General features: G+C 38.2%; 1 protein-coding gene across 1 annotated transcript; it reads left to right on the top strand.

The window, feature by feature from the left end:
* Positions 1-136: 136 nt before the first annotated feature.
* Positions 137-24,439, top strand: SLC39A8 (solute carrier family 39 member 8). The gene is made up of 8 exons (XM_053940943.1): positions 137-313; positions 7,214-7,382; positions 11,493-11,662; positions 12,000-12,122; positions 13,172-13,339; positions 19,664-19,871; positions 20,388-20,572; positions 23,269-24,439. The coding sequence occupies exons 1-8, from the start codon at positions 137-139 to the stop codon at positions 23,413-23,415; spliced, it is 1,347 nt and encodes a 448-aa protein (XP_053796918.1). The 3' UTR covers positions 23,416-24,439.
* The last annotated feature ends 1,219 nt before the right edge of the window (positions 24,440-25,658 follow it).

Genomic DNA, 25,658 nt, shown 5'->3' with positions numbered 1-25,658 from the left:
TCCGCGGCGCAGCCGCCCGCCCCGCGTCCCCAGTACGCCCCCCGGGGAGGGGCCGAGCGGGCGGGCCCCGCTCCCGCCCCGCGGAGCCCGTGGGCAGGGGCCGCGCCATCCGCCACACTCGCCGCGTCCCGTCGGGATGGAGAGGCAGCTCCCGGGAGCGGCCAACGCGTCGAGCTTCGCCGACGATGTGCTGCGCGTCTTCGGGGCCGACCACAGCCTGTCGGCGGGGCAGCTCTCCGCGCTGCTGCAGCGCCTGGGCGCCGCGCCCGCCCTGGGCTCGGCGCTGCCGCTCGCCCACCTGCACCACAACCAGGTACCGGCACCGCGGCCACGGCCGGGCTGGAAACGTCCGGGAGCGAGGGCGCCGGGCCGTCTGGGCAGCTCCGTAGTGTCTTAAGTCTCGCCGCTCTCGTGTTCCCTCACGGTGAAGCCGGGAAGGAGGGAGGGAGGGAGCGAATGTCTGCTGGCACTCTGGGCTCGGGTTGCGGGCAGAGGTGCCGGTGCGCCGGTGAGAGCAGCTTGCGGCGCGGGAGGAGCTGCCGTGCCTCAGGGAGCTGCTGCGGCGCGGGCTGCCCCGGGATTGGCTCCCCGTCCTCGTTGCTCGGCTCTTAAACTCTCTCTTTTCCCGGTTAAATAGCATCCTTCCAACAGCAAGGAGTGTATGAGAACCAGCTAGTGTTTCCCTCCGACCGCTGAATAAGCAAATCTTCAGGACTTGTTGAAATGTAGTTGTCATGAGACAGCAAAAACTCGATTATACAAACAGGTCTGCTTGTATAAAGAAACTTCTTCAGAAATTTTCACGTCTTTTATTTAGGTTGAATGCAAAGTGTATGCCCATTGATTAATCTATACCAAAAGCTTTTTAAATTGATGTTTAGTTTAATGACTGGATATCACTGGAATATTACTTCTCTTTAAAACACTTGTACTCTGTTTAATGTTACCATAAGAAACTCAGATCTCTCTGCTACTTTTAAAATCTGTGTAATTTCACTTACTCGGACTGTCCTGGACTGAATTTGTTTTCTTGTAGGGAAATTTTGAGATTGGTGGCAATTTCCATATGCTCAGAAATCAGAGGCACAAAGTCACAAAAATGAAAGGAAAGCTGAATGACTGTTTTCTCTGGTTTGATTCCACTCCCTAAGAAACGGAAGAGGGATGGCTCTAGGGACCTTGAGAATTGTTTTTTAATATGGAGTAGTAGCTCTTCTGCTTTTTCTGCAAAGGAGACAAACCTTGAATAAGCTCTCTTTGTTTTATAAAGGTTTAATTGGGATTTAATTGCCCTGAAATTAATGTAGTATTCAGTATAAGCATAGCAGTGTTTGCAGGAGTCGCTGCTTTCAAGTCTCACAAACTGGTCACTGTTCCAACTCAGCGCGCTATAAATATAAGCATTCTCAGCTACACATGCTAACTACAAGTTTACAGTGTTGAGTATGGCTATGAAAAGCAGCTTTCTTTAAAGGGCATAGAAATGAGTGGATTCTTCAGTCCTTCAGGTTTTCCGACTGCAAAAGCACGTAGTTCTCGTACACAGGCTACAGAAGGGGGAAAAAAAGTAATGCTCTTTCTTATTACTATCAATGCATGTTCCTCATAAGTAACTTGAAGTTTAACTGAAACAATTTTTTTTTACAGGCCTGTTCTAATTATATTCATGTTGAATAATATCTAGGTTATCATACTGAAATGATTTTTGAAATGAAAACTACTTTTTTACTGAGTTACTTGCATTCTTAAAATTTGCCTTACGGCTGCTTTATCAGCTTGAACCATTAAAGCAAGTGCATTTTGATCTCTCATAGATGTCAGTATGTCCATGACTTTGGGCAGGTGGCACATGCAAATGCATACTCACACCACTTAAATCCTGTGTGACTGTTTTTAAACACCATGAGTTTTTGTGCTTACAAGTTGATAATTCAGCATCTGCTGGTTATGACAGAATGCCACACATAAAGTGGCCTAATACAAGTTTGGGTGTTAGAAGGCATCAGAGGCTCCACTGATTCTTGACAGGGGAAAGTGAAGAGGTGAGTGGAGAGTGATCCAGGTCTTCTTCAAGGCATCTGAATCCATTCAGGCTGCAGAAGTGCCTGACTATAGGAGGGCAGGAGGTTTATCTTAGACTTTCAGTTCTTAACTTCTCTGTCCAGACCCAGTGGGATGACTCCCAGGCTTTTCTTCGAATCGAGATAACACACCCCTGCTCTTCAGAGAGGCTCTCATCCCAAGCCTGAAGGAATTTTTAGTGGAGAGCTGGTCTGTAAGGGACAGGTCATACAGCACCTGGAAGGAAGGAACAGTCTCTGTAATGTTATCCCAGTATTAGTGTTCAATTTTAATATCTCATTCACAACAATTTTGGTAAGCCTAATAATGTCATGAGAAGATCCACAATAAGCTAATCCATTTTCTTAAAGATTGAAAGTCTGGGTGTAAGCCAAAAGAAGTTGGATTGATTTCTGTTTTCCTTTGATACTAGGTTGACCTGAAAAGGGAGAGTAAAAAATGATTTAATTTCTTGGTGATAGTGTTTGAGTGTATACTTGTGTAGGTGTTTGTGGTAACTTGTGCCCTATGATGTCTGTAAAGACACAAATTTTTTAATGTAGGAAAAAAACCCTGGATTTTTTGAGCACCCTTTTGGAATTTTGGATTTAACTGTCACAAATTTCTTCTGCTTTTGGTCTCTTTTTGCTTTCATCATGCACTTCTATAATTATTTTTATTTTGTTTTAATATTTTCTTTGCTCTTCAATTTTTCTGTTATCACCTTTTCTTAATATGTAAGCTAAGACTCCTTGTCAGAGAAATAAGTGGTAATTGAGCAAGCGCAAATACTGAGCAGTGCTGTTTTTTTACATTTTACTGTGGAATTGCCACACATTTTATACTAATAGGGGTAAAATTAGCAATTGCAGTCTAATAGTGATGATGGCTTGTTATTTGCTCTGTATTTTACATTATTAGCAAGATGTAAAAACCATGAAACCATACTTGATCTTCTATCACTGAATTAATTGTAGTATGGCAGCCATACACGTGTGCCAAAGGACTAAATGACATGCTCAAAATTTTTGGTCAAAAAATGCCTGGGAGGTAAATGGGCATTGGAAAGAAGGCTTGTTAATGCCACCTTTTTTTTTTATGCTTTGATGTAATTGGTAGGTGCTAAAATAATGCTCCTATTTCCTTTTTTGGCTTTCCTAAATCTATATTTATGCCAGTCTGGATGGTATACCTGAGTACTGTGTTTTAATGTAATGCATTTTATTTTTTAAACAAAACATTTTGACAAAATTAAATTAATTTTTAAATTAATATTTGTAATCAGATATAATTACCTTTCATCTAAGGATGAAAAAATCTAGTAAGTTTAGTAGCTAGACTAGAACCAGGCTAGTATATTCTTTGATTTGAAGATTTTTTGGGTAGTTTTTCCCTAGTTACAATTTGTCCTTTTGAAAGAATGGAGACAACAGTAACAGAGTTAGGGTCTTGATCCAACACCATGATCTGATGTTGCCTGGCCAGTGAGATGCTAAATAGGCTTAGCAGTTGTACCCTCTAAGTGTCTTATTTCTACAATATTTTCAGTTAATTTCAGTATTTGTGGACATCTCTCAGCTCCCAGCATGGACAGCTGCCTTGCCCATGTTGTGGGGTGTGTGAAATCCCTAAAGCACACAAGTGCATTTGAGCAGCTTCATCTGACTCTTTCTCATGGAGCGCTGCTTATTGAAAGAATGATCATCTGCATCATCCAGTGTTTATCTGTCCTAAGTGACACAAAGGTGTTACCACATCAGCATTAGATGCTTTCATTTCTTGCAAGTAAGCTGAGGAAGGCACACCTGTATGTCTCTATTTTGCCTTATCCATGCTCAGACTAAATTAAAAAACAAAAAACAAAAAAACAAACAAAAAAAACAAACAAAAAAAAAGCACAAAAAAAAACCCCCCCAAAAAAAACCACCCAAAAAAACCCCAAACCAAAACAAAAAAGGCAGGGAAAAAAAACCACTTTGTTAAATAGGCATTCACTGCATTTATTGTTTGCTGTTGCTATTGTGGGACCCATGCTCAGCCCTGGGGTGGGTTGGGCTGGTATTTAATCTGGCAACATCTAGAAATTGCAGTGCAAGATGCTGTTCAGTATTTTAGTGCTTCACGTGTGGAATGCTACAGATAAAACAGGTAGAGCAATGATAAGAACACAGCAGAAGACCACAGAAGGGACTGATGCATTTAAAAGGTAGTGATTACTGTAGCATTTTTTGTTAATTTCTCCAGTTAGAGGAACCTCATATTGTTTGATCATTTTTGGGAGGGGCTTACCTGGATAAAAGTAAATATCTGTTTGAATAACCTAGTTGATAGTTTAATTTTTTCTAAGTCTCAGTATTCTGTAACTGTGTAAAATCTATGATTCAAGTCCTTCCCAGTTTTCATGAATGCATTTTTAAAATTACTTTTTAACAGTTCAGGGATGATGGATTTTGTTATATATTTTTTGCAATTGTTTACTTAACACTTGGTGACAGTCACATTACAGGAAATCCTCTCACCTTATCACTGTGATAAGGTCTTGCTGCACAGCAGGGGACAGACATCCCAGCAGGCTTGGTGAGTCAGAACATCATTTTCAGTCCCCTGTTCCATGAGGCTAAATTTTCTCTCTGATGACATGGTCCTTCAGTCTTACAAAGTAAATATCTTATGTTTTTACAGCAGTGTGGCTGTGTTAATGTATTTATTTATCCTGAAAAGATAAATGCAGAGTTTTGCAGTGTACAAAACATGCCTTGCTCCAGTCCAAGGCTTCTAAAAGATTCAGTCTTTTAATTAATCCTTTAATTGTGCTGGTGAACTCATGCAAGCTTGCTTTTTAGCTCTTGGATGTATGTAGGAGTTTACTGAGAGTATGAGGTGACTTATAATAGTGCATCATTTATAAGAATCATTATCCTCTGGGTTTGTCCCTGATCAAAATAATAATAGTAATTAAATACAATGCTGTTTCTCAATTTCACATGAAAGAGCTCTTCTATAATGGTATTTCTCACTTCCATGTTTGTATGTAGGCAAAGTTAAGATTGTCGGGTGTATTAATTTATGCTGTGTCTCATTTAGTTTCTCTCCATTATCTGTTTTCCTACCTACAACATCACTTGGATTTTTGTGAATGAATGTTAGTACTAATGTATTGGTATTTTAAAATGCTAATACTCTATTCTGTATTTTAGGAATGAAATAGTTAAAGAAGATTTCTTTAACTATTTATTTAACCAGAGATTTCTTTAACCAGAGATAGTTATGGTGTAAATTCTCAGCTCTTACTGGCTCATTTTTCTAACCACAGATGTCCAGAAATGGCTCCATGAGCTGGTAATAAGCACCATACAGGAACTATTCCTGTAGACCACAACTCTCCTCCCTTTGTTTTGCTGTGGGCATATTAGCCATGTATTTAGTATTATTCCAAAATGCAGAGTTAACAATAAAATGATTAGACATATAGCCAGTTTAGAAAGCTCCAGTGGTTTGTGCATTGGCCTGTTAAAGACTGTATCTTCAGTGATGATTTTTTTATTCACTACTTTCATGTAGGTTAAATGGAGCAATATGTTTTAAAGCAAAAATCCATCTTCTGTTATAAGTTCTATTTCTTTTATGCATGATACTTCTTTGACATTAGCATTGACATTGAAAGATGAAATTAGATGCACTTTGCTTCTGTATATTTGATTCTTTAGGGTCTCATGGCCTTTAACAAAATTTGCATTTAGGTTTAAGTTCAAGTGTGTGCCTGAGTACTCTGCTAGACTGGCTTGTTAAAGAGGAAGGACAGAAACATCCTGAATGTAATTTAGCTAAAGTCATTTGAATTGGTCTGCATATTCTCTTCCTCCAAGCAAATCAAAGAGAGTCACATTCTGGTGATGAGCACATGCCTTTCACCTTTTGGACAGTAAGAAAAATATTTATTAACAGGAGTGGAAGCAGCTCTGATGAAATAAATTACTTGCAATCGCTCTGGCTTATCTCTAGGAGTTAATTGCCTTATAAATAATAATGTTGAATTATTGGAGATGTGCTGTGTAATCAGAAGGCTGGTAAAACTGCGAAGAGCAGGGAGTGACCATTTGTGTTTATTTTGCTAAGGCTTCCAGTGCTCTCTGCTTGCAATCATACTGAGATTTGCTACAGGGAGAGTTATGCTGGAATTGATGTCTCAAATAGAAGAAAACATTTGGTTTTTTTGGTCTTGAGACTCAACCCTGGTATGTGTTTGTTGTGCAGCAATGACTGCACAAAACTATTGTGTACACCCAGAAAAAGAACACTTTCCCTTATCATTGTAGGAAATAAAGAATGTAAATGAACAGAAAGTGTTAGATGAAAGCTTTCAGCAGTTTGGAGCATTTCACATAAAAACACTCATTTTTTTCTGTAGATGTATCTTTTATGATATTTAGTGGTTTGTACTTTGTCTTTTTGGTTGAAAATGACAAACAGAGGAACCAGCCTTGCCTTGCCCCTGGCCTGCTTTAGCACTGCTGAGTACATTTATTGCTGACCCATCAGACACTGTTGTGTCCTGCACTAAAGGCAAAGTGAAGATCCCAAGCAGGAGTTTATCTCATGGTTTTACAAGACAATGTTTGCCCTTAAGAGTTACTGCTATAAGATGAATGAAAAATGTTTGGCTTTAGACCATTTTTAAGGAGTTAATTTGGGGGATAAATAAAAAGTGTTGTTGTAAAGTACAAGTGGTCACTTACATGAATAAGCTGTCACTGAATTGCCAGTCCTTTTCTGGTATACTCTCTTACTGAGATTTTAACTGTATCTAGTCTGCTCTTAAATTTAATTATTTTGTAATTACATTAGGTTTTAAGTACTTTGAAGCTATTTTTCCAAATATATTGTGAGGTTTAACTGTCCAAGTTCTCAGGGCAAAATATCTCCAAATGTCTCTTAAAAAAGTGGTTTTGTGATTTATCTAACTTAAAGTACTTTGAATCATTTCTGCTTCACATCAAGCAATCACGGTATTTTCATGCACAATGTACATTGTGTAGACTTTCCTGAAAATGCATTATAGTACTTTCATGTTGTAATTCTTGGATTTCTCACTGTGTGTCTTATTTTTTGGTTTGCAAATGTGTTAAGCTGTCAAAATCCCTTTTGGTTTCAGTGCTTGACTAGTGAAGAAATCTTTTCTTTGCATGGGATACCGAACGACAGTCACATATCAAATTCCAGCTTCTCTACAATATGTCCTGCAGTTTTGCAACAGCTAATTTTTTACCCATGTGATCATCAGGAAAGGTTTGTGGACACATCTAAACCACATTCTTTGCAAGGTTAGTTACTATTGCATTAATGCTGTGACTGGAGTGGGGTTTTTTTAGAGGAACAGTAAGCATTTATCCATAAATAACATGAGTGTCTTGTTTGGGAAGATATGATTCCAAAGTGGGAACATAAACTGCTGTTTTAGGTCAGCAGACCATCCAAACAAAATTGGTATCTCTTGACAGTGATCTATTTAAAATGCTGTAAGAAAGGTGAAAGAACTGACTAGAAAGTTATGGGATATTTTGCCCACTTAAGGAAGAGCCTTTCTGACTTGTTTTGCTTAGATAATGGTTTGTGCCTTGAAACATAAGGACTCGTACTTATAGCTGGTTAATAGAAGAAAAGGTGAGTGTACAGGAGGGAAGTTTGTGCAAGTGGTTTGCAATGGGAAATTAAACTTGGTGGAATCTGCATGTATGGAAGCAGGTAGAGTTAGAATTACTGGGGCTATATTTGAGTGGAGTTATTTGCAAGCGGACTGTCAAGTAAGCCAGTGACTGGTTTACTGAGGAAAAATACTCATATTCTTACTCCTGCTTTCATATCATCTTTGATGACCCCTCCAGGAGGAAGATGGTTAAGTAGCCTTAATCTTCTTTCTTCCTCTTTTTCTCACTCTTGTTTCTATATTTATTGTGCACAGAACTATACAGTGCAGTGAAAAGCATTGGACAGGAAATATTTATCTGATTAAAGAAATCACTTGTTGCACTAAAAAGGATCAAATGTAATTCATTTGAGTCAGTATTCCAAATGAACTTACTGTTCCAAGGGAATCAGCTGAATTAATGTTAAAAGTTAAGATGATAGATTACTACTGCCTAATGTCAGTATTCATAAGAAGAGATACAGAAGCGCTTTTTGTAAATTTTGAAATACTAGTATTAATAACATTCTGATTCATATAGGTGATCATCTTTAATAAGAATTAGAGGTCATTCCTAAAACATAGCTGTGTTTTGCTGTGTCAATGAAAAATTAGAATTCTAATTGAGTAATCACTGAAACCATGGCACCAATTTAGCATGACTGCCCTAGATTGCTTGTATGATATAGAGACACATATTACTAAGAAGACCATAAGATCTGCATTGGAGAGTAGGATCTGTTCTCCTTTTTTTTTTTTTTTTTCCTTTTTATTTTTTTTTTTTTTTTTTTTTTTTTTTTTTTTTCAGGAGGGGATGCTGGTTAAGTAGGTTGAACATGGAATCCTTGACCTACAGTTAACCTCTTAAGCTACTTAGACCATGCCTCTTGTTTTTCTTTTATCTGGCCAGCTCAGAAGCAATGTCCAGCTCAGAAGCAATGTCCAATAGCCAGATAAGGCAGCCTTCTCTCTGCCCCTCCCTTGGCTGCAGCACAAGAAATCTGCAAGGCCCATGATTAGGGCATTTTAAACACACAGTGGTACCTGTTTGAACAGAGATTCCTAGAAAGGCCCAGTGCCCAATGCAGCTGTTGATTTATACACCCCCACCCCATCACAAAGTGAATCTGTCAGTAGCATTAAGCCCAGATGATTTCAATTACTACCCATGGAGCAAAATCCTCCATGCCTGTTTCCAGCTGTGCCCATGTGAATTTTCTCCCCAGGGACCCCCACTCTCTTAAGAATAGACTGTCTTCCAAAATGGACTAATGGACAAGACGTGCAGAAGAAACCAGTCCAATGAGCTTTAGGAACAGCTACTCAGAATAAAAAATAAGTGATGCCAAAGCAGAGTAGAAGTTGGAAGGCAACAGATGTTAACGTCTTTTGTCCTGGGATTTGTAAAACTCTGATCTAACCTATCTGATCTTGGGCCACACTCAAGTCCTCTCCTTGCTTTCTTCTCTGAAAGATAATAGGGAGGTGTATAGAGATATATCAAACAACTGAAACTGCCCAGTGCCATTCCTCATGTCCAAGACAAACACTTAGTGTGTTCTCTGCTTGACTTCTTTGGAAAGGTATTCATGCACTTACATCCTCTTCATCCTAGGACAAGGTTAAGGAAGAGCCTGAGCCTGCCTGTTCTTACAAGGAACACTGTTGGGCAGCAGTGTTCTAAGGAGGGCATCTTACTTGCACTCCTGCAGTTTTATTTTTTGGATTTCTTGTGCCTTTGGATTTCTTGGCTGTCTCTTTATTGGGGCTACAGTTTGGAGACAGAAAGAGTAATAGTAGTTAGCAAAAATTGACTAAGCCATCAGTCTCAGGGGAAGAATTAGCACTGCATATGAGTGCCCTGCTCTGGTACATAAAGTCAGACCACCCAGCTTTCTGAGATGTGTGGACTCATGAAAAGACTAGTGTGGATGGAGTCCTAATTAATAAAACCATTTTAAGACAGCATTTTAAGGCACATGATATTGTGGCTCCTTAATGTAGGAGCTTTGGCAACATTGGTTGTCTTGGAATTTTTTCAACTCAGTTTAAAATGTACATTTTTGCATATGTAGAATATGGGTAGATCTCCATGCATTAAACTAAAAGACTCTTGTACTTCTGTAGTAATCCCAATTTTAGGCAGTGTTTTCTGACCCATGATGGCACTGGAAACTCATTTATTATAAATTTGATTTCAAAAATATAGTTACTATCTTAATTGTCATTTAGTTTAATAAAAATTAATCTGTGTAGCTTAGTGAATCTACCCGTATCTAGTTGTGTGTTTTTCCCTCTCTCTGTGTAGCTCTCTCAAAATTGGCAAATGAATGTTGTAATTGGCATTGATACATCTGCAAATGCTTTGAATGTTTCTAATGCTTTCTGTTCTTGACATAATATTAAATTCATTTTATAAAAAACATTTTGACATTGTACAGAGTAGAGCCATCCCAGTTGCAGGTGAGGAATTTAGCTTAGTGTGTTTGCCAGTTGTGTTCCAGGAAATAATATCAGACCATAATCTGATCTGTTAGTTTCTGCTATGCAGAGAGGAATTTCTGGTGACTTCCCTACTTGTATACAAGCTCATTATGATGCAGCTTTCTGGATTACATGAAACTGTTCTCATCTAGGCAACATTATAGTGGCATTGATTATTTTTTGTGGTTAATTTTTAAAGACAAACTCTCTGTCTGTTTGGATTAATTCGTGGTTCTGTGGCATCATTTGGGGCACCCCTGTAGACCTCTTTAGTGCAACTTTTAAAGTTTTTCTCTGTACTCACAGGAATTTGAGATGTCACTAAGAAAAAAAAAATTATCCATAGAAGCACAGCTTTGTAAGTGCTTATGAGCAACAGCAACCACACCTCTCCAACCTATAATCCAGGCTCTAGAATAATTATGGTACAGATTTGTGTGAGTCCTGGTGCCTGAACACTAAATATCTGAGATTAGGCTTATGATGAAGGAAACAAAATTATGAACAAAAATGCAGCTGAACCCTGCTGCATTTACTGATTCTTAGGGAAGGTTTTTGCTATTGCATACTTAAATCACATGTCCTTGTTTTTGAACCTAGAACCTCTTTTTTTTACGCACTTTCATTTCTCTATTATAATTATCTCAACTATCAGATATCTATCACCTCACCTGTTGATAAACAGTGATGGGCAGCATTTTCAGCCAGCAGAATTTCTTTAAATGACAGGAGGAGGGTTAGGAACTGAGGTATCACCTCAAGGTGATTTATCAGGAAGGGTTTTTATATCTGGTGCAGCCAAGACAACACACTCAGCTATCACAGTAACAGAATCCTTACTTTTGTCATGGAGTTTCTTAGATGTAAATGTCAATTGGATTTGACTCTGGGACTAGTAAGAAGTTTTGTCTTTCTCTATGCTATAGCTGCTTCAACTATTGGCCTAAGCCTTAATTTTTTACTCTTCATTGACAGTAGATAGACCACATTTATATAGCAGCAGATAGGCCAGCCCATATATTCTACTACCATGGCTTCCATATTTAATATGGTTGTCCCAGAAAGTGTTTTCATATTTCCTTTCTGCAGATATGCATCTTAACTGCCTATGCATTTTAAGAATTTTGTATTTGTGAGTTTTAATTTCAACCAAGGAACGACTCTTTTACCAGTTCCATGACAATTTAACCATTAGAGAAATCACAAGCAGACTGAAGTGGATGTTATACTAAAATATTTTGTATTTCTCTTTGTTTATTCACAGTTTGGGGATTTGGGTTCCTGGCTGTGTCTATCATTAACTTGGCATCACTTCTGGGATTGATTTTAACTCCTCTCTTAAAGAAGTCATATTTCCCCAAGGTTTTAACTTACTTTGTGGGCTTGGCCATTGGTACTCTCTTTTCTAATGCAATTTTCCAGCTCATTCCAGAGGTAAGCATTATTTGGTTTGCATACTAGTTTCTAAAGATCTATGTATTGTTGTTCATTGGGAAGGACCAAGAGCTATTCTGTCTCTAAACAAAAAGAGAAGTACACTGGATAAAGTTGTAGTGAACTTTAATAGGCTACGCTGTTAACATTTTGTCCCAAGTTTAAAAAATGTAATGAGATCAGAATCTTTTACAATTTCTGCTCATGGAAACCGATGGTTGGTATAGAGACAGTTTTTGTAATAGAGGGGTATCTGTGCAGTGTGATGTTTGTTTGTTTTTCTGGAAATGTACTAAGATTACGGACTAATTTACATTGCTTTTTTCTTCACTGTTAGGCATTTGGGTTTGACCCGAAAGTAGATAACTATGTTGAGAAAGCTGTTGCTGTGTTTGGTGGATTCTATATTCTCTTCTTTGTGGAAAGGATTCTTAAAGTGATACTAAAGCTCTATAACAAGGTAATGAAACCTATCACTAGCTGAATGAGCCTTGCCTTAAAGTACCTGTCATATTTTGTGAAATACTTGCTAGATTAATAAAATGTGTGTGGGGGTCTATTTTATCTGAGGAATTCAGTCTTACTGTGTGTTCTGATATATCTGTTTAAAAACCCATATGAATAGGGGAAGAAATCTCACTTTTTTGAGGGAGATACAAGCAGCTCTGGGAATGGAATCCAGATGTGAGTGTGGTCTGCTGTCTTTGGTATATACTCCAGTTGCTTTCCACAGCCAGGTTGTTGCTGTGATAGCTAAACGCATCAGAAAAACATGGAAATAAGTAAGAGGTGGAGAGAATGAAGTCTGCCCGTGGAGCTCCTCTTTGGGCAGGAGAAATCAGTGTGACAAATACACCTTCTTGGTCATCTGCACAGTGCAGCTGCACTGATAGGGCCTGACTCTGTCCTTCAGTAACTTCAACTCTGTTTCCCCAAGCTCTGGTACACAGACCTGCTCAGTGAGCAGTGAAGTTGTCTCCTTTTTCCCAGGGCTCTGCTTTCTACCCCTGTGTCAGAGTACTTGCCTTCTGTGTGCTCACTTGAGTATTGCTGACACTGAAAAGTGCTGATACTGAAAATTATGATGATCAACTGTCTCTTGTTTGCAATAACTAGAAATAGAAAAAATAAATTTGTTTGTCTTTAATTATGTAAGCAGACAAAGGCTAATGAACTCTATTTGACAAGCAACCATGAATAACCAGCAAATGTTGATCACTTTTGGTCAGGTTGGCTTGGGGGGTTCTGCATAAAGGTATAAAAATGAAAAGTCTCCCATGTTTTCTGATTAGCTTAAAGTAAGAGATAGGTTAGGAACTTAGATACATTTAGAGTTAATTTAAAAAATTAAATGGTCATTGCTGCTCATTTCAGCAATCACTTGGTGTTGAAAGCAAGTCAGCATGAGTATGATCTCCCACCCACCTTTTCCTTTTTTGTCTTTATTTTCTTATATTGCTATTTTGCTTTTGTTTTAATTAGCTACCTACTTGTTTATTTGTCACCTAGACTGGCCACAATTACTTTGAAAATGGAGAAGAGAATCATTCTCAGGATAAGACTAACTCTCCCAAACCACAATCGTCCAGCAATGGGGGTGCATGTTACGTAAATTCAGCTGTCATAGAGAGCAATGGAAATCTTGGTTTTGACAGCATCAGTGTGGTCTCAGCACAGGTATGAAAATTGTGTCTATTTACTTATTTTTTCCCTGCCAATTATATAAGCATATCTGAGAGAAGAGTTAATATGTATTTTTATTACTTTTGTCAAGTTTTTGTAGACTTACAGCTTATAATTTGGTTGAATCCTATGAAAAAAATACAGGGTTTTGGGGCAAGCTTGAAAAAGCTGAATGATGCACTCAAATTGTAGCCAACAGGAAGGGCTATGTTATATCAGTGTTGGAGTGGGTTGGATGGAAAGATGTATCTGATCAGATTTGAATTTGTATTTAATTTGGTTAATTTTGGTTTTGTTGTTTTGCTTAAAGAGCAATGGTGTGTTTTGCTTTTGTGATAAAGTTGATCATACAAAATGATCCATGTTTTGTTCCTGGATGCATAAAGCCATTAAGTTTGAGAACCTGATTCTACCGAATCAATGATTAAAGAGAAAAACTAGTACAGTAACTTTCAGGCAGTATATTGTAAGCACTGCTTGTGATAACACAGTGTATTTGGATACTGTGGGAATCACAGAGGTGATATGTTGAGACAGAAGCCACTTCTCCTGGTTTAAGTATTATAATCTTTCAGATTTGTTCTCTGTATTTCTGTGTGTTTATTTTCATACTGCAAATACAACTTCTGTTTGAGAAAAAAATGGAAGTAAGGAAGAGAAAGTATTGTGCTTCTTTAGTATTTTTCCATGTGTAGAGATGAGCAGTACTGTGCATGGAGGAGCATTACTGTGCCTTATTAAAAAAAATCAAAAACACATAGAAAAAAATTTCAGATGTCTTAAGGCAGACTTTTTTTCATAGTAGAGAGTTTTGGTTTGCCATCCATTTTTATTAGCCAGTTAAGTTAGTTGTGGGTAGCAGAGAGGAACAAGCAGGAGAGCAAGTCAGAGGCAGTCCCTAACAACCAGGAGAAAATCTGGGAGTTCTGCATTGACACTGCAGGCTCACAGGGCATTTGATGCACACAGTTTAAAACACCAAAATTGTACTTGTCCTTACCCTAGAAATGTCATGAAGTGTGGTGGATACTGAACGTCTTAAAAACTAGAAGAAACATACTTAATTATTAAAATTACATGGGCACCAGGAGGGAATTAGTATTATGAGTGCCCATAAGTTTTATTTTGTAAATTAATAAGACAAGTAAAAGAAGCCTCCACTCTCTACAGAGACAGAAACAGTGCAACCAGCAGGACTAGGCACTGCTGAGGCTGCACCTCGAATCCTATGTTCAGTTTTGGGTCCCTCACTACAAGAAAGACCTTGAGGTGCTGGAGTGTGTCCAAAGTAGGGCAACAAAGCTGGTGAAAGAGCTGGAGCATGATCCCTGTGAGGAGCAGCTGAGGGAGCTGGTATTGTTTAGCCTGGAGTAAAGGGGCTTGAGGGGGACCTTATCACTCTCTACAGCTGTCTGAAAGGAGGTTGTACCAGGTGGAGGTCAGTGTCTTCTTTCCAATATTAAGTGACAGGACAAGAGGAAACAGCCTCAAATTGTGCCAGGGGAGGTTTAGATTGGATACTAGGAAAAAGTTCTTCATGGAAACGGTTGTCAAGCCATGGAACAGATTGCCTAGGGAAGTGATGGAATCACCGTCTCTGGAGGTATTTAAGAGGTGCATAGAGATGCTGCTTAGGGATATGGATTAGTGGTGGACTTGGTTAATTAGATTAATGGTTGGACTCGACCTTAGAGGTCCAACCTAATGGTTCTATGATATTATGTAGCAACAAAGAAGCCATCATTGCTCTTCTCCTCCTCCAGTGAGGTTCAAAGGGCCGGGTCAGGGGAGGGCCAATGTGGCCAAGGTGCTTTGGGGCAGTTAGGGTAATGACAGGAGGGTAGGGATGCATTCAACTTTACAAGAATGTACTATTTAAGACAAAACCATTTGGCATAAGCTAATGTGTACCCAAGAGAATTTTAATGTGTCCTCATAATTAACAGCTTGTTAAAGAGGGCAAATACAGAGTAGTCAGAAATCAAAATGAAGGCTTTAAAGAGCAAGTTTGAAGCCTGACTGTGCCAAGGTGTGGTAACTATTTTTAGCCATGGGGATCCAGCTATATTCTCTCCTTTAATGCCAGAAGACATTGACTGTCAGAGTAAATGTTTAATTAGTCGCCTACTTTCTGTTTTCACTTGCAGCAGTAAGTGCAATCTTGGAAACCTTTGTGCTCTACCCAGAGTTTATATCTATTATGCATTGAAATATGGCTTGACAACAGAAATTTTGAAGGAAAGTTATTTCAGAGACAAATTGCTGAAACATCTGTGCTCTTGAGTGCACATTGTTAGAGTTGTAAAACAAAACTTTACAGTGCCTTTATTTATTGCCTGGTGGCAGTGTCAGGATTCCTTATTGGTCCTGCAGGCTCTTCCAGAGGATGTGTCTTGTTCATGTCTGAGGGAATCAGACATGTGTTGGAAATAGCAATAGTAATCTGAGATATTGTAGGATAAAATAAGAGAGTCTCTGTATAATTTCTTAAGTTTGGGAATGAAGGAGGGGCCATTACTTTTTAAAAAGCCCCCTGTGTTTAGAAGAGAATAAATACCAAGGATGTATTTGGTTTACCATAAACTGTGGAGATAAAAATGATGTAGTACTGCACTAATACTTAATAAAAATTAAACCTGTTAGTCCAGCTGGGTATTACAGAGCTCCTTAGCTGGCATCTCTTTTGATGTATGCTAAACTACCATGACAAAATGGAAATAGTCCAGAGGAGACAGACATTGCTAATTCTCTGCTTTGGAATCCTATGTGTTTGTGGGGTATTTTGTCAGTAGTCTGCTTTAGCTTAAACATGAAGAATATGTATTACTCGTTCATCTACTTCTACTGGATACATGATCTAGTAAAGTTCAGAATGTAAATCCAGAAAAGCAATTTCACTGTACTTTATATAATTTAGAGATGTTATCAAGACATTATTTAAAATTGATTACATGTAAGAATTTTGATACTTCAGAGCAACGCAGTAAATGTAAATGGCGGATAGCCATATATTTATAGATATAGATAGAAAACATAAGTGTTTCAGAAACTGATTCCTAGTTTATAAACTGCAGTTGTTTCTGCATTTTGGAAGTTTGGATCAATAAAGTAATTTTTAGAAGTAAATCAATACTGGTACCCTAAATTAATTGTAATTGCTTAAAATGTTCTTTTTGGTGGAAAAAACGGGTGAATTATTTTAAATGAAAATTTGTGCATTTGATCAAACTCTGTTTCTTCAGTGAAACTAGAAACATGTGCAAGAAAGATGATGTGCTTTAGGCAGAAATCGGGATGATCTACAAAACAATGCTTCCTCCAGTTTGTAGTCAACTTGAAGGATGATCACAAGGGAACAGAAAAAGTAGAGAACAGATCTTTACCTCAGGAAGCTGGATGAATTGGTGGAAGAGCTTTGCTAATTGTATTTGGGTTTTCTTATACTTATGTATTTTGTGTTGTTTGCTTTGTAATACTTCTTTCTTAAAGTGGCTTTCAGCTTGTCTTCATGGATTAAGAGAGAGATCTATTACTTGTAAGTCATCCTATCTCAAGCAGAAATAGTACAGGTACAAATTAATAATCTCAAAAAAATGATTGGCACTACTTGTGTTTGAGGAAATGTTGAGAGGAAAGCCTTCAAAAACTAAAGGCAAGTGTGTAGTACAAATCTAAAACCTATGTGCTTGAATCAGCAGGGAAACTCCCTACTTTTTGATACCATTGCTCATTTTTGCATCATAAAAGTGTAATTCCAGAACTTCCTGTGGACTGAATAGGGGCTGCTTTGTGGTGTTTTGGCACTACTCAACCAAGGCTTTATTATCTGTGAGTTCCAGGCAGTGCAATAGGCACCTGATTCAGAAATTCCTGACCTGAACTTTTGTCCTGTCTCAGGGCAGCTCCTAAATACAGGAATGTAGTCAGGTAAGAGTCCTGTGAGCAAATCATGCGACAGATCTTATAGCTCTGTCCTTAAAGATTTTGCAAGGATTTATTGATCATTTTATTTCCTTGAAGTTAAAAAATCAGTTTGCCTGGTAGCTTTTGCATATGGCAAAACTAAACCAATTTGCAATGTTGTTTTTAATAATTAAAGACAATTTCTTGGAATACTCTTTGGCCTTCTCCTAAGGAGAAGGAGATGTTCCTCTATATCCTTCTTCTTCAAAAAGTGGAGATGTGTGTGGTTGAGGGGAAAGCAGTTGATATTCCCTGCCTTCACTTTTAAACAATGCTTTAGACAGTGTCTCTTACAACATCCTCACAGGCAAACTGAGGAAGTGTGGAATGGATGAGTGGACAGTGAGGTCTATTTAAGAACTGGCTGAATGGTAGGTCAGGGTGTAATTGGAGGCCTCTCACTAGTGGTATCCCCCAAGGTCCAGTATTGGGCCCTATATTGTTTAACCTATTCATCAAGGACTTGATGAACTTGCTTCCCCAACAGTTCACTGACAACACAAATCTGTGAGGCGTGGCCAGTACCCTGCAGTGCTGTGCAGCCCTTCAGAAGGGCCTTGACAGGTGGGGAGATGGGCAGAGCAGAACTTCCTGAAATCCAGCAGAGGCAAATGCAGGGTCCTGCATCTGGGAAGGAATAACCCCAGGCACCAGCAGAGGTTGGGGGCTGATCTGTTGGAAAGCAGCTCTGCAGGGAAAGACCTGAGTTTGTACTTCTGGTGGAGAACAAACTGTCCATGAGCCTGCGGTGTCCTTGTGGCCAAGGAGGCCATTGGCATCCTGGGGTGCATTGGGAAGAGCATTGCCAGCTGGTTGAGGGATGTGATCCTGCCCCTCTGCTCAGCCCTGGTGAGGCACATCTGGAGTGCTGTGTCCAGTTCTGGGCTTCTCAGCACAAAAGGGACATGGAGCTCCTGGGGTGGGTCCAGCAGAGGCCACAAGGGTGATGAGGGGACTGGAGCATCTCTTAGGGGGAAAGGCTGAGGGAGCTGGGTCTGTTCAGCCTCGAGAAGAGACAACAGAGAAGGAAACTCATCAATGTCTGTGAGTATCTGAAGGAAGGGTGTCAAGGGGATGGAGCCAGGCTCTGCTCAGTGATGCCCAGCAATAGGACAAGAGACAACAGGCAGAAACCGATGCACAGGAAGTTCCAGCTGAGCATGAGGAAGAACTTTTTTACTGTGCAGGTGACCGAGCACTGGAACAGATTGCCCAGAGAGATTGTGGAGTCCTTCTCATTGGAAACATCCAAGAACTGCCTGGATGCAATCCTGTGCCATGTGCTTGAGGAGGAATGTTGGACCAGATGAGCTACTCTGGTCTCTTGCAAACTTAACTAATCTGTGATTCTGTGCTGTGTATGTGTGTAGGCACACATATATTATTGCTTATATATTTCAGTAAGTAAGCACTAGTTAATGCTATATAAGTATTTTTTTTAATGGGGGAAATACTATAATGCCTGCTAATATTCTGTAAACACAGTATGTGTGTATAGAAATTCATCAAATGGGTCACCAGGAACTTTTAGGGGAGCTTAATTTGTGCTCGCAGTTAAAATGGCAGTTCCTTCTCTGTGTGTTCAGGTTTTTCATTATTTCATGGCACCACATGTATAAATTACTTCCACTTCTGGGGAGAATTAGTGAGATCCCTGGAGGGTATGTGCACTGCAGTTTTATATTAGCCTGTTGATTTCATGCTCTGAGCCTTTAATTGTGCAGTCAAAATTAGCCACCACTGTTTTTATTAAACATTCACTTTGTAGAAACTAATTTGAACAGCTGGACTTGACTATCATTGCCCAAAATTAGAAATAAACCTTATGGAATATCTGAATGTGTCTATACTGGAGACACATTCTACAGTATAGACACATCATATATATCACGTAGATAGAATTCTGTTACTGTGATAGCTGAGTGTGTCTCTGAGACCATGACGTGGTGCCAGTTGTTTTAAATACAGATGCTACCAGTCACTGAGATCAGATCCTTCTGACTGTACATGCTTATAAAGAGGTGGCAGAGGAGGCTTGGGACGGTCTTTATCTGACAGAGACTCCAAAGAGACATTCAGACCACTGTGACCTGAATTGCTTCCTGTCTCAGCTGAAGGGCGTCCAGGTGACACTTCGCAGTCAGAAGAGCGACTGGGTCATGCATGTCACCTTGTTGAAACAGAAAACATTTGGTGCTTCTGCTGTGTCATTTGCTTCTTGGACAAAGCAATTTGGTCTCTATATGCAGCAGTGCTTGAGTTTATATTTGGCATTCATTTAAAGGCAGAAGCGTGATTCATTGGCTTCTTTATTCAGTGCTTTGTGTAATTGTTTTATTCTAATTTTTTTTTCAGGAAGAAGCCACTCAAAGCAGCTTATGCAAGTGTCTTAAGGGGCGTCCACTGTCAAAGATTGGGACCATTGCTTGGATGGTGACACTGAGTGATGCAGTACATAATTTCATAGATGGTTTGGCTATTGGGGCTTCTTTCACTTTGTCTCTACTTCAAGGGCTCAGTACCTCCATAGCCATCTTGTGTGAAGAGTTTCCTCATGAACTGGGTAAGGAACTTTATTGCACATGTTGTTTGCTGTGAAAATCACTGTTGTAGGTGGTTGTGTTGGCATAAAATTGGCAGAGGTTGAAAGAAAGTTTAGACAAATTAATAGAAAAAATATTCATCAAAAAGTTACCAAGCACCAAAACACACATCTGGCACAGGAAGTTCCCAAGTGCAGGTGGGTGGATGCTGGGAGCATATATTGGACAGGTACTAATTATCCTGTTTATATATGGTGCATACAGTGTTGTATTAATTAATTTTAAACCAAAAAAATCATCATAGGTGGTTGTGTGTTCCTGTGCTCTTAGCTCAATCTTGCATCACTATTTCTTTAGAATATTTCAGTTTCCTTAGTATTGAAGGGAAATCCTTATCACCTATTTCAACAAAGAAAAACAGCACAGGGTTATAATGTGTATACAAATAATGTCTTTTCTTCAGGCTTCCTTTGACATCACAAAATAACCACAATATCATTTTCTGAAGATGGTTTTCTCTTTTTTTATCCTTTTAGGGGATTTTGTCATCTTGCTTAATGCAGGAATGAGTACTCGGCAGGCTCTGTTTTTCAATTTCCTATCTGCATGTTCCTGTTACGTTGGGTTGGCCTTTGGAATATTAGTAGGCAACAACTTTGCCCCTAACATCATCTTTGCTATAGCCGGTGGAATGTTCCTGTACATCTCTCTGGCAGATATGGTGAGATATAATTTCATTTTCAGTTATTTATTTCTCTGAAAAAAACCTCATATACTCCACTAAATCTCTCCAGTAGAACTTAGTATTTTCTCCTTCTCATGCCAGTGACCAATAATAATAATAATAATAATAATAATAATAATAATAGAATTTCATAACTTAAACCCTTAATGGAGGTACACAAATAGTTATTGTTACCAATAGGTATGGCTTTATAAAGCCTCACCTATCCATAACAAGTTATGTTTATTCATGAAACACTAAAGCCTTTCATCTCATCATATTATTATTGAAAAGGGGTTTCAGACAGAGACAAGCCTTTCATGAATTTGGCCTGGTTTAATCAAAGAGTAAAAAGTGTATAAACACTTTGTTTCAGCATTTTAAAGTGTCACAGTATTTCACCTTATTATTTTAAAAGGTTTGTTTGTCTATTTAAACCATGTCATGAAGGAAAAGCAAAAAAAAAAAAAACAGAATGAAGTTAAATATTAAGTTTTGAGTTGAATAAAAGGTGTTGTGTAACCACAGTGATAATGAAAAACTTGATTTAAATTCTATCCTGGTTCAAATCAAAGAGTGCCAGCCTCATTTTCTTGGTTCTGACAAAAAATTATACAGAGTTCTATTCACAATAATCTGTCTACCATTTATTTTTCAAAGTATGCTAGAAGATATAAGGAAAAGAAATTGTGCTAAAATCCAGATTGTATTTAGACATTGGGAAAACAAAATCTGGATTCATGGGCATTTAGCAATATTCAATAATTTCCTCTTACAATGATGTTTTGTCTCAAAACAAGAGAGATCTTTCAAGAGTTTTAAGTTTTATTATCTTTAATTCAGTGTTGTAAGAACAGGTGCAACAGGTGCAAAGGTGTTTACATCTGCCACATGAGAATTCATTTGAATGCAGAACTGGAAGAGTGAGGCCTGAATCTGAAAAGATTTGAGACCCCAGTTTGGTTCCATGGGCATTTAGGAACTGTCTTATATTTATAGTGACTGTTTCATTAAATACTGTTATAGTATAGTTTAGTTTATTAAATCCTATAGTATAAGGATTTAATATGTTGTTAGAGTTATAAACAAAAGCAGTTTATTTTATAAGCTTGCAGTGCCTTAATTGCTAATGCTTTTTGTTTAGCTTTACTCATATAATGAATAGGAATGCACTGAACTCTGATTTGTAAAATTCATGGCATAAATTTATAATGACTCAAGTTTGTTATTAAATCCATCAACGTAGGTAACATTCTTTTCTTTGTATCTGTTGCTCTGTTCTCTCTGTTCCTCTCGATCTGTTTCTCTCCCTGTGCCCTCCTCTCTTTCTTTTTATAGGTTTTTGGATTGTATCAGTTACCTATCTGAATTTTTCTTCCCCCTGAAAAGTCTGAAATAGGGTATTGAAGTGCTCTGTACAGAGATCTGGCTTTCTACTTTCTTACGATTTTCCCACACTTCTGGTTTGCTTGTCCAGAAGCAGGTAGGATTAACTGGAATGTCATGCCTTCCTCCTTTTCTTTTTGCTGTTCTTTTTTCTGCCGGTATTGGCATAGTCCAACCTCTGCCAATAGGATCATTGAGTGGGGAGGCTGTGGGCAAGTGGGAATGTATGCTGAGGTGTGTGCACAAATGAGCCTTGCTGTATGGCATGAAGTTAATCTGGTTGTGCAAGAGTGTGACGGAGCTCTGGAGCCATTTCTGGGAAGCTTTGGGCCCTTCCCGCTAACCTTAGCCTGTTCCTCAAGAATTGCATTACCTTCAATTGTTGTTTTTGTGTTGTGAGATCAAAATAAGATACAGTTTCTGAGTTACCCAGCCTGAAGGCTTCCTAACTAGGGCTGAGATAAACTGTCTTCACTGTATTCTGGTTATACTATTCTCAGCAGAACAGAAGAATACTTTAAGGCTTATTTCTCAAAAGCCACTGTATTTGATTTAACCTGCAGCAAACACACACCCTGAATCATCCCATGAAAGGAACTTCATACCTGTGATCTTCTGCCATTACCTCCACTGGCTCCAGAGGCAGTATCTTTGTTTCTGCAGTTAGCAGCGGATCAGTCACCCTTTGCTCTTGTGTTAACCATTAAGATGTATATTATGGAATGAAGAATCCCTTCAGGGCACTGTAGTGTCATGTTGCATCTGTTACCACCAGTTTTGCACCTGTCGTCTTCCTCTTCTTCCTTGCTTGGCCTAACAAGCCCACCAGACCTTCCACATGTGAAAAGTTTCTGATTTCTGAGGGGCTGTCCATGTTTTCATCTTCACTTCATTTTCCTTTAGATGAAGCAGAAGAATCCTAATCTTATGTTTCCCAAACAAGGATTTCTCTTTATAGCAGTGAAGAAAGAAACAAAACATTTAGCAATACAAGGGCAGCTACTCCTAGCAACACATGGACCAACAATTGGAACCTAGGGGGCTGCTAGAATCAAAAAGGGAAAACTTGCATGAGACACAGCCAGATGAAGCCACAGTAGAGAGGAACAAAACACTGTTTCATCTTACTATCCTTGGTGGAGTGGTTTTTCAGGGTAATTAGGGTGATATTTTCCTGTGACTGACTTCACCCCCTGTTAGTTCTAATATTCAGTCCAGAGTAGCAATATGTTTCAGTTCTTAATGCTTTAAATTAAGCATGCTACCACCAGATGGCAATACTTACCTAAAAATATCCCTTTTTTCAGTTCCCAGAGATGAACGATATGCTGCGGGAGAAAGTGACCGGAAGAAAGACAGATCTGACGTTCTTCCTCATTCAGAATGCTGGTTTGCTAACTGGGTTTACTGCTATCCTGCTGATTACATTGTATGCAGGAAATATCGAGCTGTGAGAATGGAATCAGGATTGGAGACATCAAGCAAATTGCAAATGGAAGACACTTGAAATCCATACAGGGACATTCGTTTAATCTACTTGGTTTTGAAACAGTGGCAAGGCCCATCCTGTCCCTCTTGCCCAAGTACAGGAAATTCTTCTTTAGGACTTGCAGTTGAACCACATAGTAGGAGCTGTCAGCTTCTGTATGATGCCAAAAAAATTATGCTAATATTTTTATTTCTACTTAAAATTATCAGACATATCTGAACTATTATAGAGGAAGGGTGTTACTTGGCCAGTAGAGTTATGCAATACATGCAGCTACATGCAACTCCAAACCAACTTAAAGCTGAGTCTTACAAGGAAAATGTGTATTTAAAAGAAAATAATACAGTTTCATATCCTTTTTTAACTGTAATGAAGGCAAGCAGTTTCAAAACTGGTTAATTTTTATGACTTTTGTTGCAGGATTTGTCTGTATAACATCTTCATTCCCCACCAAAAAAAAGAAAAAAAAAATCAAAACATTTCAGAGTAGGTACTAATGAAGCTAAGATTTTTAATTACTAATTAACACTGGAAGGAAAGATACCAGTTCCTGCTTTTGATCTTTTCTCTTTATAAGTGCACTAGGGAATTGTTGATTTATTTTGAGAACCTCTTTTTTTAATTAGAGGGAACCTGTGTTAAATTTATGACTGTTTATCAACTCCACAGTATTTAAGAAACACTGAATACTTTAAAAATGTTCAAGTATTGTGTATTCTATGAAAATAATAAAGTTTTATACTTAAATTTCCCATATAAGCCCTTTAAAAATCAGTTCTTTAGTCTTACAAAGTAGAATGTAGGGGAAAAAAGTGCTAAAAATCAACATTCCAGTATGCTTTATTCATAATTTGAATGATTTCTTTATGTGCAGTTGGGTGGAATGAAATGATAATAAAATTTACAAATTCTTACCACAATCTGTTGCATGTGAACTTTCTAAAATCATGCTTATATATATGAGTTCTTCTGAAAAAAACAATTCATCTACTCATTACTAATCTGTTGTAAGATGAACACAAGGAAATTCATAAAAAATACATTCCATTTCAATCACCACTTTTCTTTGAAGGAATTATTGTTATTCTTCAGTAAGTTACTTTTTTCATTGATTTTTAAGCAAGTTTTACAGCTTCAAAGGAGATACTCTTTTTTGATATATTTCCTGGCTGTAGGAAGGTACAATTATTTTATTTTCAATTCTTTATTAAAATATTTTTTTTCTACCAGGCAAAGTATTTATTTTGATACTTTATTTGAATGTCATCTGTAATTACCTTAGGAAAAAATAACTTCCCTAAGTGTCTGTTTAATAAAAGCTTTAAGACAAACTGCACAGGAGTTGTAAATAATACTTTAAAACATGTTGTAAGTGTTAAAATGTAAATATAGTAGCCAATGGTACTTACTGTATGGAAAAAAACATTTATTAGTCATTTTGTGCCCTCTAAGTTTCTGTGAAGAAGAGTCCACCATGTCTTTCCTTTAATTCTTTCTTAGTTGATTTCTTGGATATAAGCTGTTTATAAATGTTATTCTTGTGTATGACAATAATGGGTTATAGTAACGATGAACATTCATAGACTTCCTAAAATAATGTGACCATTCCTAGTTCATCAGATTATTTTAATAATATGCCTGAATGCTACTTTTCAGTTTTAAATTCAAATATTTGCAAAGGAAAGTTGATTTTTGTTAATTCCCTAAGGAGGAAAAACAGAGACAAGCAAATCATTGGAATAACCCACTTTTAGATCACAGAGATGGAGCAAAGTCTGATTTTGAGCATAGTGCTTGAGTCACAAACCAAATTGCCTTTTCTGCTAGTGGGATATTCAACGCATAAGAAAGCTTTTTGATTTCTGTATGAGCCTCTTTGTCTCTATATCTTTGCTATTATTCTTGTTCAGTACATATAAAATACATCTATTCCAATTCTAGGACTCCCAATGATTTCCAAGATTTGCAGAGCAGGGCACTGACTTGGATTTCCTTCTGCAGGCTGTTACTCTATGGATTGGTAGGTGCCAGCAAATAGTTTCATATATGGACACACACCAAATGCCTATTGTAGTTCTTGACTTTTATTTTACTATAATACCCAATCCTTTCCAGGAATACTGTAGGTGCCTTAACAGCTCTTGCACTTGATGCACAAGTTATGTCTTTACAATCTGAGAAGAAACTCATCTCCTTATCTTGCAGGTC

Source organism: Vidua chalybeata, chromosome 4, assembly GCF_026979565.1.
Source record: "Vidua chalybeata isolate OUT-0048 chromosome 4, bVidCha1 merged haplotype, whole genome shotgun sequence".
In the NCBI taxonomy this organism is placed as follows: domain Eukaryota; kingdom Metazoa; phylum Chordata; class Aves; order Passeriformes; family Viduidae; genus Vidua; species Vidua chalybeata.
Note: the sequence above shows the minus strand (reverse complement) of the source record. Positions and strands in the feature narration are given on the sequence as shown.